Source organism: Myodes glareolus, chromosome 10 (genome assembly GCF_982192425.1).
Source record: "Myodes glareolus chromosome 10, mMyoGla1.1, whole genome shotgun sequence".
Taxonomy (NCBI): Eukaryota; Metazoa; Chordata; class Mammalia; order Rodentia; family Cricetidae; genus Myodes; species Myodes glareolus.
Window position 1 is genome coordinate 4,563,075 of NC_142035.1, and position 12,062 is coordinate 4,575,136.

Here is a 12,062-nt window from a genome sequence, read left to right on the forward strand (position 1 = left end):
CACGGCGGGCGGGGGGAGCGGGGGGAGGCGGAGGCGACGGCGGCGAGGGGGGTGGAAAGAGGAGGAGGAGGAGGAGGGCCGCGGCTGGGAGGGCGGGCGCGGGCGCAGGGAGGCGGTGCCCGGAGGCCGGGCAGGGGGTCCCTGCGCCCACGTCCAGCCCGGGCCGGGATGCACAGAGGGGTCGCCTCCTCGCCCCACCCGCGGCTTGGGGCCGGGGCCTGGCAGCGCGGCGGGGGGAGAGGAGGCGGCCCCGCGGTGGTGACGACCCCTCGCACGATGCCAGCGCTCCACCCCCGGGCCGGGCGGCCCCGGATCCCCCTCCTCCTGCTGCAGGGCGGACGGGCGCCGCCAAGGGGCCAGGGTGGGCGGAAAGGGAGGGAGCGCGGGCCCGGACTTAGGAAAATTTCGAAAAGGAGAGAGAGACACTGAGAGAGCCAGAGAGCAGGGAGTGTGCAGAAAAGCAAGGCAAGCACGAAGCCAAGGACAGAGCAACCAAAAAGGAAAATGTGTCCACACACAAGCACTAATAAAGATCCACACTACACAGCAATGGTGGTGGAGGTGGAAGGTGGTGGTGGTGTGGTGGTGTGGTGGTGGTGGTCGATGTGGATGATGATGATGGGGGGGTGGGGGGGTCTGACTAGATGAGCCGCTCGTCGCGCCCCCGGCGCCCCGTGCCCCTGGCCCGGGAGCGCCCACGGCCTCTGCCTCTGCGCTTGGTGCGGCCACTCAGGAAGGAGAAGAAGGCGCAGCCCAGGAACACTCGGAAGCAGCAGGTCGCCCCGAACACGAAGCCACAGCCACGGCCCCGCTCCGTGCGCCTCTGCAGCAGGAAGTTGAGCACCCACGAGGGGCTGCGGACGGAGAACACCAGGAACACCACGAGGGGCATGTGCGCGCTGAGTGCGCCAGCCTTGGCAGGCCCGGGGCGCCACACGATGCCTCCAACACGAGGTGGCGCATAGTAGGCATCATCTTCATCGGAGTCAGTGTCCCACTGGGCCCAGGCCCTACTGGTGCCCCCGGCGGCGGCGCCCTCTCCGAGCCCGGCGGCGGCGCCCTGCGCGGCGCCCTCGTCTTCGCCTGCGGCGGTGGCGGCGGTGGCGGCGGCGGCGACCTCGGGACCTCGGGCCTCCGATTGGGATTCTGGCACATTCTTCTTCTTCTTCTTCATCATCTTCTCCAACTTCTTCCTCTCTTTCTCTCTCTTCTTCTCCTCTTTTTTCCTCTGCTCCAGCAACTTCTTCTCTAGCTTCTTGCGCTCTTTGTCGCTCAGCAACTTTTCGGGCGGCACATCGTGCCCGGCGTTCACGGGGATCTTGACGGACTTGGGGGGCTTCTCGGGGTCCCCGTTCTTCTGCGAAGCGAGCGGCTCTGCCAGCGCCGCAGCCGCCACGGCAGCTTCGGCAGCCACTTCGGCGGCAGCCGCGGCTGTCTTCCTCTCGCTCTCCGCCGCTCGGGCTTTGAGCTTCTTGGCCATCTTCAGCATGGTGACCCGGCCACCTCGGGGAGCTTGGCTCGCGCCTGGCCCGGGCGGTCTGCTTGCCCCCGGCCTCGGGCTTTCCGGCTCCTGTGCGCCCCGTGTCGGGGGGCTCGGCTGTGGTCTTCGCTGTACTGTCTTGGAGCCACCGAGTGTGGCTTCCCCGGGCTTCGTAGGGGGCTGCTGAGCTGGCTGCCTAAGAGTTAGCGTCAAAAAGGATGAGCAAACGAAAAAGGGGGCGAGAACAAACCACAAAGCACCCAACAATAGCGACAAACCAAAAAAAGCACCAAGAAATGCCCAACAATTGAAAAGGGAAAAATAAAATAAAGACAAAAAACACACAAGAAAAAGAAAAGTGCAAAGGTGAAAATGACAAGAGTTTGCTGTTACCCTTAGGCGCTCCTTGGGTTAGCTCTTGGGGACGTCAATGGAGAAGAGAAGAGAGAGAAGAGAAAAAATTGGAGGATGCCCGGGAGGCGCGAGGTAGGGCAGCGGCGCCAGGCACCCCTGCCCTGTCCCGACTCTTGCCCAGTGGCTCTTGCCCGCGCCGGGTACCTCGAACTTGGGTAGAAAGCCCCCGCGCTCCCCGACTTACATGTGAGTGGGGGGCACTCACACGCAAGGCAGTGCCTGCCTGTCTCTCTGCCCGCCGCCGCCGCCCCGCGCCGGGACAAGGGTTCGCTCCAGCCGGTGCTGCAGCCCCAAGCCCGAGAGCAGGGAGCTAGCGAGCGCCGCTGGTGCCAGCTACCTGACGCAGCCCGCTCCGCGGTGCCGACGCGACTGAGTGTCCGCGCCGTGGAGCGGGTTTTTCTAACCAGCCTGATGACGCCCCAGCCACTTCAGAGGACGGACCCAAAGCAATGGTCCCTATAAAGCGAAGGGGAAGCACAAAAAATCGGCCCACTGAGGACGCGCCCAAATGGGCTGCATCTCAGGCGGGGGTCAAGGGACAATACGGCGGTACCTTTGGTGTGGGTAGGGGGTACGAAGAGCAATCTAATGGGGAACACGGGTGCGCCCAAGACGGTGGGCATTCGACCCCGCCTCCTAGACCTGCCTCCCAATTTTCAGTATAGTGGTGTAGCCCTGGGCAGCGTGAAAAGTATGCGACGACGACGACGACGCTTACCCATGCTATGCGCCTTCTTACCTCAGCTTCCCAGATAGCGCACGCAGCGACGGAGGCCCACCCCTCCCACCCTGCGGCGCGTGCCCGCTTGGGCAGATGGCGCCGAGCTAATTAGTCGCGATGCTCCACACGGGGTTCGGATCTCCTCACGAGAAGTATTATGTCTGTCCACGGCGGCTAGTATGGCTACAAGAAGCAGGCGGCAATCCGCAGGCGAGGTGACAGCCGAAGAGAAGAGCCATGGAGATGGATGGCAGAAGGACACGCGGGAGTCCTCCTAGGTGGGAGAGGCGACGGCCTGACTCGGGCGCCATGCGGGGCTCTAGAAAAAGGGAAAAAGTACTTTACCGAACACGAACTTTTTGGAGAATTGTTTCAAAACTCACAAGTGTCCTGCCCCGCTCCCTGGCCCCCACGCTATGACATGGTAGACAGCACCGGCTAGGTGAAAGGGCAGGGACATTAAGTTTTGAGAAACCTTCCTCGGGTGCTGGGGTCTGCCACTGGGTCTGCTTGGATACAATTAATTCATTCATTCAATAACTGGCACACAACCACTTTGTGCCCAGGTGCCTGGACAGAGGCAACGGTCAGACTAAGACATGGCACCTTCCCAGGATGGGACAAGGTGTCGGTTATCCCAGAACTGCCCGGGTAATCACAAACTCTCTTCCTACGTTGCCTTCCTTTCACTTTTGAACATAGCTTGCAAAACTTGGGACGCTGGGAAGAAGGAAACAGAAACTCTACTCTGAATGCAACACACCCACCCCAGGTCCTCAAGGGGAGGGGGGGTGTGAATGTTTTAAATTATTCTGGACAGTTCTATCTTTGAAAGTAAGAAAACACAGTTGACCACTCCAAGTTTTCGGGTTCTCCTGCCCGAAAGTTTGTCCAACTCAAACTCAGAAAGAGTGTGACAGGGAAGTCACAGCATGACGCTTTTTCTTGGTCCCTGCTGGTACACCTCTGCCTCCATGCTACGCTCTATTTTTAGTGATTTTTTTTTAAAAAAATGGATTTGAAAGAACATCAGAAAGCGATTCTATGCAACCAAAGATCTTTTGGAATTACGAGCGGGAAGCTAAACCTAACAAAGAGGCCCTAAGTTGCCGCACTGCTGCCCAGGCTCTGGCTATGTCTCCTCAAAAGTTATTTTTTAGCCACGACTGATTAAGGCTTCTGGTCCATACAAACATACACTTAAAGAAGTATGAAAAACTCGAACTACTGCCCTAGGTTGATGATTTTTTTCTTTCTTTATTTTTCTTTATTATTATTATTATTTTTTTTAAATCTAACCAGAGTGGATGAAAAAGATTTAACTGCTGTCCTGCTGGGCTTCGCGGAAACTGAGTTCCTAGGTACCGGCCAGCCCTGTAAGTGCTGACATGAAGACAGGGGCTACCTTTTACCTCTTCAACAAAAACTTCTTGCTTGAATTTGATTCATCTGTCATTTGTGAAATTAAAGACTTAGAAGACAGAGGACCTGGCCAGAAATGTCTGTTCCGCTCCAGTTGTACAAAAGCCTCTTCCTTCCTGCTTCCAGTGTGTAGAAGCACAGACACATTGTATTTAAAAGGTAAGAGGTAAATAGTAGCCAGCACAGCCTCCATGCCTATATACAATAACTACATCCTACAGTGAGTGTAATGAAGAGTTTCTGGGCCTTCCCCTAGTAGATAAATATCACACCCAATCTTTAAAAAGAGTGACCTGTCTGATGGCACACAGTGACATATGTTGTAGCCAAGGCACAATTGGGACCATTGTCCTAGAAACATGTAACACAAGGTCAGGGCTTCCTCCATTCAACTCCTAACTTAGCCATTCTTGAAAAAGAAAAAAAAATTAACTGTTAAGTTTTGCCTCTATTTTATTATGACTAACCAGGGATTCATAAATAAAGCATTGGCTTTGTAAATAAATGGCAGCAGGTGGAACCAAGGGTTTACAGGTAAGCAGTGGACACCAAGAGCTCGGAAACACAAGCCGGTCTGTGGTCTGTTCAGTTTTCTGTTTTCACTTGACACAAAGTGAAAGGAGAGATTTTATTTAATTGGTATGTTGAGCTGACACCATCTATGGCTTTGGCCTAGCATCGACCTACCAAGCCCTCAGAGTTATGTATAGGATTTGCTTTTTAAAAGTCTTCCAGAGTTGGATCTTACAGTGTAGGACTGATGAGTTAGCAATTGACTTTAATAGATTACCCTGCAATTTTACACTCTTTAAAGCCTAGGGTTCAGTCTTTAAAAGTGAAACAATGAATTAACGTAATTCCCTGGACACTCTGCACTAGAAGGTTCTCCAGTGAAAGGTGTCTTCATCAAATTCAGGGACACATGAACATTATAAAAACCTTAATCCTGAGTGAGACCATAAATACCCCGGCAGAGAAGATACAGGTTCTTCCCTGACTCAGGTGACTTACTTCATGCAGGAGCCTGCAAGTTGAGATAGTAACACACTCTGACCTGAAACATGGGTCCCCTAACACACAGCTTGACCACATGCTCACAGACTGTTTTAGCAACTCTTCTTTGCAATGGTTTTTCTTCTCTCCCCTTTATAATGGATGAATTTGGGATTTAATTTTGTGGCTTTGCCAGCTCTATATTTATAGATGGGAGTCTGTGTCCCTCAGCCCTGCTGTAGCGAGAGTGCCGCCTCTGCTTTCAGAAGTGACCACATTGCCAGAGCTTAGAACCTTCCAAATAATATTATTACTTAATGTGACTGAGTTTTTGGACAAGACTGTTCTCCTGGACCTTTCATTAGGTGGGGCCATTGTAAGCTATTTTCCAAGAGTCTAGAGAAAATACAATTATAATATTATTTTAATAGCCAAGGATACAATAAATAGGCTTCCACTGAAACAGAAACTTTAGCTGTAAGGTTTCAATAATAGTACTTAGTGATGCATTCTGTCTTCAAAGCACACTCTGCACTTTATTAGACAGATGAGTGGAGCCGTTGTTGTAGACAAACATTACTTGAAGTCTTGGCCATATTGGAGATGAAAGCAGGTATTGTAAGAAGTATTTCCTAGGCCTGACTAATCTCCACTAGAAGGCTTTGATACTTAAGACCTGAAGGTTCTTAAACATCTAATGTCATCATTTAGGCAATTTTTTCTTGTCATATGCCCTGGTTAGTATTTCAATTGCAAAGTAACTCCAAACTTATATTCTGTATTAAACATGATGTGTAATTGTCATCTCAGAAATTCTAAGACATGGATGAACTACACAAGCTTTTGAAATTGCCCTCTTTAAGATCCACCAGCTACCACTTAAATAGTATATCTTTAACTTAGACTAGAATCTCACTCTAATTCCAACCAAATGGAGGGGTGTCCTGACCAATGCGTTGGGACCCAATGGTTCTGAGATGACAGCATATGTTTAAAACCATAGCTCAGAATAAGAGGACAACTGAGACTTTCTATAGCCTTCATGGGCCACCAGTGACCCAGATAGGCAAATGCTACCTGTAAGAGGAACTTCATGGTCTCTGCCACACAAGCCTGACCCCCCAGGTCATCAGTGCCTCCTCACTACCTTCCCATGATTTGTAAAAGGGGACTAGAAGGAGATTGTGGGAGTTCTCTTCCCTTTACAACTTTACAGTTCATTGAGTCTCTCTGTAAACAATTTAGACAGCACGAGAGAAGAGGAAAAAGCTTTCTAAGACCCATCTTAGCAGCATAATTGTGAAGCACAGAATAGTAAAATCCAGAAGGAAGAGAGGGTCAGCCCCATTTACTCGGTGCACATCAACATGAGCAGAGTAACAATGAAGCAGCCTGGCAGACTGTGACTGCACGAAAGAATACCAAAGAGTTCTCTCCACCACCAGCAGGAAAGTGAATTTTCCTAACATAAAATGTCCCTCGCTTCCTTTGTGGAAGGTTGCATGAGGACTAAGGTGATGGTTAACCTGTAACTTAGAATGTTTAACTGAACCCTTGAATATGGAAACTTGCTGGGGATGGAGAGCCATGCCGGAGACTGGTTACACACAGAATGCTCTCCAGCTGACTGCGCGGAGACTAGTTACACACAGAATGCTCTCCAGCTGACTGTGCACTTGTTGACAAGGTGCTTTATGTAGTTGATGCTGACATTTGACATCTGACTGAACACACAGTGAGGTAGCAAAACACCCAGTAGGTGCAACTGGAAATGTGATCTTGAGATGGAGAAGAGGGATTTTAAACTCCCCTCTAAAATAAAATTTCCTCGGCTAAGATAAGTTTATTAAGTTGGGTATACCAACTCATGACTATAATCCTACAACTTTGGAAATTGAGGCAAGATGAGTTCTTTTGAGTTTGAGGCCAGCCTGGGCTACAGAGTCACACTGTGTCAACGAAACACACAAAAATATTCATCCCCAAACTTTTACATTTTAATTATTTTCTGATTCTGTTAAATGTTAACTCCCTTGCATTTAATTCTTTATTAATCCTATCGTAAAAAGTAGGTTAGTTAAAAACCTGAGTAGGCATTATTTATTTATTTATTGGTAGCAGAATGTTACTTTGTGGGTATACATTTACCTCTTTGGTTTTTACTGACCAAAATGTATTTTCAAATAGTGCAATGACTTGACTAGCCCTACTTTGGGAAAACTGAGATCCAGATGGGGATCCAGGGGTCCTCCACTTTCCACTGCTCTCTCTTTATCTGCTGTTAGGAAGCCCCAAATTAAGTTATCAATGTGACATAACTAATCGCATGTTTAATTCGTCTAGAGGTGTAGGCACCTTTTCGTCTTTTGTGTTTGCTCACAGATGTTGAAATTGGAAAATGTATAATTATTACTTAGCTCCACCTATTTCCCCCAGGCATAGAATACATAGCCTCTCCAGTGAGGAAGGCCACAAGGAAGTGGGCTGTGCAGGGGTCGCTGGTCGCTGTCTGCCCACCCTCAACATCAGCAGAGCCAGATGGCACTGTGGCTTTCTGAGGTCTCTGCCCAGCTCTGAAAGTGCCGAACTGGAGAAAAGTCTATAGCCAGACAATTCCAGGCATTTGTAACCAGCCTGGTGATTGGATGAAAGGCTGTGCTTCATGAACTAGAGACCTCAGCTATATCCACAGTCACTCCTATCCAGGGGTCTCTGCATGCCACTCAGTACTGGAGAAGTTCACTGTCTTTAACATTGCTGCCTGTCCCTTGCTTTAGTCTCTACTACCTTCTCAGATTACAACTCCTTTTATGCTGATTACATCCCCAAATTGAAAGAATGTTGCTGACTTTACAAAGACTACAAAGCAGACTGCTCTTAAAAACTAAATATAGCCCATTTCTTCAGATGATTTCCGGTACTTGTATTAATTATAGACGGCCAATGCATTTACTAAGAACCAGTTTGAAAGATCCAGCTACTGGGGCTACATCATTTAAAATGTGTGTTGCTTTTGGAGAATATTTACATAAGTGATAAGACACATTAAAACTTTCTGAGGATGCCAGGCTGGTTGAAAGATCTGTGGAAAGAAGGAACTGGAAACCCCCAGCGGTTGAGAGAAGCGTCTGTGTTCTGTAGGTGGAAGTACGAGTGAAAAGGAAAATCTGAACTTTGCCTCCTGGAAGCCTCCAGCTGCAGCTACAAAGGGGCTGGGAGAGGGCTAAGCTGGAGCCCTGTTCTCCACTGTGTAAGAAAGGGCCTTTTAAGAGGTGTAGTGGATCACACCTAAAACCCCAGCACTCTGGAAGCTGGCATAGGAGGCAGGAGGATTGCCATGTGTGAAAGGCCAGCCTAAGTTACAGAGTGAGATTCTACCTTAAAAACCAAAGAAGATTATAGAAGATGGAATTTAAAAGGAACTATTGTCTCTATTAGCCAAACAAATCCCAAAGAATCCCCCTAAGGGTTAGTAGGTGAGCAATGCTACCATGGAATGGTTTAGTTTTCCTAAGGAACACTAAATTGCTAGCTAATGCTGAAAGAATGCGACATCTGTGACATTTGGGGCTGCATGTGGACACTGGCTTCAGTGACAGGTGTGCCCATCGCATGCCCGGCTTGCGTAGAATCGCAAGCCCTAACTCAGATTTTCCCCTCAATTAACTAATGCCAACATTACAGTCAGCCAAGAAAAAGCCTCTAGCCAAAGGCACAGCAGAGCATGTGTTCTCGGTCTTCAACATTTCAACAACAGTGTCAGCCTTGGGGGAGCATAGAGCAGGGCTTCCCCCACCACAGAACCAGAAAGCAGAGATGCCCCTCCCCTATAGGAGAAAGGAACTTCCCTGAGACTCAGCTGAGGGACACTTCCGGTGACTGAAGCAAATGTCACCATAATTGGTGTTAATAGAGGAGGTGGCACAAAGCTAACATCCAATGATGAACTGCAACAGACTAATTAAACCTGTTTTCCTCACTAGGCTGCAGTGGCCTAACACTAAGAAATAAAGTCTGGGAAAGAATTCCCTTTTCCTATAGAGGAGGCCAGTACCTTGGGGTGAGAAATCAGCGGTTGGTTGTGTGATGACCTTAACAACCGAAGGAGAAATAAGAGGGACAGTAGACCAAACTGCAGGCAAGAGGTGTTACTGTAATGTTAAAGAGCAGCCTGAGCCAAGCACAAGAAGATGAGGGCAGGTTTGATGAGTCAAGAAGACCAAGTAGAAGTACTGCATTGGCCCTTTTCACTTAGACCGAAGGCCCTGGACCGTCTTTGGTCAAGATGGTTGAAACATATAGTGAGGCTGATTGAAAACCCAACTGTAGACTTCTGGCAGTTTAAGGCACACCAAAGTTTGAGAGCTAGCTATTAAATTCAAGCATCAAGAAAGTTCCTGAAACTTAGTCATTTCAAGTAATTGTCACCTTGAAAAAAAATGACTTTCATAAATAATCTTTGTAATTAAATTTCTATCAAAGAGATAGATTAAAGGTAAAAACAAAAACATGGATGACTAACATCCCCCTCGGCAAGTTTAAGACTATGATTTACAACCATACCTTCATATTTCATCTGCTTTCGCTGTTCTTAAATGCATTAAGTATTGCTCCCTCAACTTTGTAAAAATTTCATATCTACTAGAATTGGTTGAGAGGTACAGATGGCAAAGAGAGATATGGATAAACAAGAGGCCATGACAAGAAAAACTAGGGACAAGATTCTTCTCAAATGAGAAAAATAAGGATATATTCCTGGGTGGGAGGTAGAGAGGCTAGACAAACAAAAGGAAAGAAGGCAAGAACAGGAAAACAAGGGAGCTAGCTGGAAGCAGCCCGAGAAGCTCAGGGACAAACAAAACCCAGAGATTTCTATCTGTGGAGCCTTGCTTAGCCCTTGCCGAGGTGCCTTGCCAGTTCTGTGAAAGCTGCCAGCAACCACTTGCTTGCTTTCAGCAAGGAGACTTTGATTCGCAAAGACTCCTTATTAGAAGCTTGAGATCTCTGCTTCACGGGGCTACTGAAAAATCTCAGCCATCAGCTCCTGACCCTTTCAGTTTTCTACTCAAAACTTGGTATGTGGCAAACTGCTAAAAACATACATTCAAAGGGCTGTGGTTGTTAAATACAAATAAATACAAATTACAAATAAATAAATACAAATAAAGGATCAAAGCTGGAGTCTAGACATCTGGTTCTACCTGGCCTGGGCCCCACAGGGAACATGAGGAGGATGGACCAGGAGCGCTGTCTGGGGGTGATGCCTGCATCCTCTCTTCGGCTGAGGTGCTTGCAAATAGAACTAGACCAAACACAAAGGCAGCGCTTGCCACCACCCTTCTCCTCTCCCGCCTGCCTAGCTTGTTACTGCACTGATAAAACAGGAGGGGGGGCTGCCAGCACAGACCACCTAAATTGCCCATGTAGATGAGAGGAGGAGAGAATTGATGATCTCGTCTCAGTTTTGGTGACTGAGATAAAAAATACGGGAGGGGAGTTATTTGTCCCATACTAAAATTATAGACATTTTTCTTTTGTGATAAAAACCCTTCTCGTTGTTATTTTTTCATAAACTGGATCAAGCTGGCTATTACCTAAGACAAAGCAGGGGCTAACGGCTTTCTTTTGCCTCCTCTATGTTCTAAGATGGCTGCAGGCACAGACCCTGACTCTCTTAATGCTGTGAGCCTGGCGGATACAGCTCTCCCTGCCCACCTGCCTGTAGGGACCAGCCTGCTTCCTCATCCCCACCTTCTCTCTGCAGCCGGCTTCAAATGGCTACCACAGAGAAGGCAAGAAATCTCCCACATCTTGTTCATGTGTAAGCGCCCTTCCTCGGCTCCCTTCATGGTCAGATATGTTTCCTAAAAATTGTTTCCTTCCCAGCACGTGGGCTATGTGTGTGTTTGTGTGTGTGTGTGGGGGGGTGACATGGGGCAGGTAGCAGCTGATCAGTGCAAACATTCAGGCGAATTGATTGTGCCTGGATAAAACATCCAGACGATTTTTCGCAATTGAACTTTCAACCAGATTGGTTGAAGGCAAAAACTCAAGTCAGAAAGGCCACCAGAACAGAACAGGAATGGACAATAGAAGGCTCTAGGGACAGCAGCAAGTGCTACATATTTCTATCAAGGAAAACCTGGTTTTTAGGTTCTGCCAAATGTCTCAAAATTCACTACAGCAAAGCTCCAGAGATGAAAGAAAGGGCAGCGTTAAGGCTGTTCTACCCGCGGCGGTTTGGTAAAGCTACAGCCAGAATAAGGCTAGCAGCTCTCCTTTATTCCAGTGCTCTATTAAATGTAAATGAAGAACCATCTAATCTCTGCCAAAATTAATTCTGACATGAGGAATGAGACCAGTGCTTCAGGCATCATTAGGATCCCATGACCTCGTGTTTCTAAAAAACCTCCATGTTTTCTTTTTCCAAAGTGCCTGCTTATTGTTACAAGGGGACAAAATTCTCTTAATACTTTCCTTATTCTGACACCGAAAATGCCAACCCTCTAGCAGGCTTTTTCTGCCTCCTAAGCTGGGTACCTCTCTCTGTCTGAGGTGTCTGGGATTTTATTTTCTCCTCCAAATTATAACCATTCTCAGATGAAATATCTAAGCAGGCAGAAAGATAAATTGGGATGTTGCCCTTGTCATCTTTCTCCTGGCTCCCCAAATAGGAAAGGGAGAAACAAAACAAAACAGGGTCTACCTTTAAATTTTCAAGTGTTTTCCCCAACATGGACCCACTAAAATCAGAGATTGCCGTTCCCGTATCTCTGTTGCAGGCAGAATTGCCCTGCACTGCATCAAGAACAAATCCCTGCTTGGCCTTGGCTCAGCTAGGAGACTGCGGTTGCTCTGGATGGAGCAGGCTTTGCTTTTTGCCATACACCTTACCACCCCAAGAACCTCCCCTCCCCCAGAGGAGGCTGCAGATGTGGCAGTCTGCTCGTTAATCCTCTGAGTGTAGAAAACAAAGTGGTTTTCTCTGTGAATGCTGCTAATTCACCTACCACAAAGCCCTAAGTCCGGCTG

At 48.4% G+C, this 12,062-nt stretch overlaps 2 protein-coding genes across 2 annotated transcripts in view; both read right to left on the reverse strand.

Moving 5' to 3' along the window:
• The window catches only part of LOC125404970 (neuroendocrine secretory protein 55-like), a 50,303-nt gene that overhangs the window by 4,100 nt on the left and 34,141 nt on the right, over positions 1–12,062 (reverse strand). The gene's annotated exons all lie outside the window — the stretch shown is intronic.
• LOC146892713 (uncharacterized) lies at positions 99–2,251 on the reverse strand. The gene is made up of 3 exons (XM_085696932.2): positions 2,232–2,251; positions 1,874–1,897; positions 99–1,676 (listed from the first exon to the last, which is right to left on the reverse strand). The coding sequence occupies exon 3, from the start codon at positions 1,487–1,489 to the stop codon at positions 641–643; it is 849 nt and encodes a 282-aa protein (XP_085553058.1). The 5' UTR covers positions 1,490–1,676; positions 1,874–1,897; positions 2,232–2,251; the 3' UTR covers positions 99–640.

Bases quoted from the DNA above. Each gene is read 5' to 3' on its own strand.
- LOC146892713 (XM_085696932.2), bottom strand. From the start codon at position 1,489: ATGCTGAAGATGGCCAAGAAGCTCAAAGCCCGAGCGGCGGAGAGCGAG.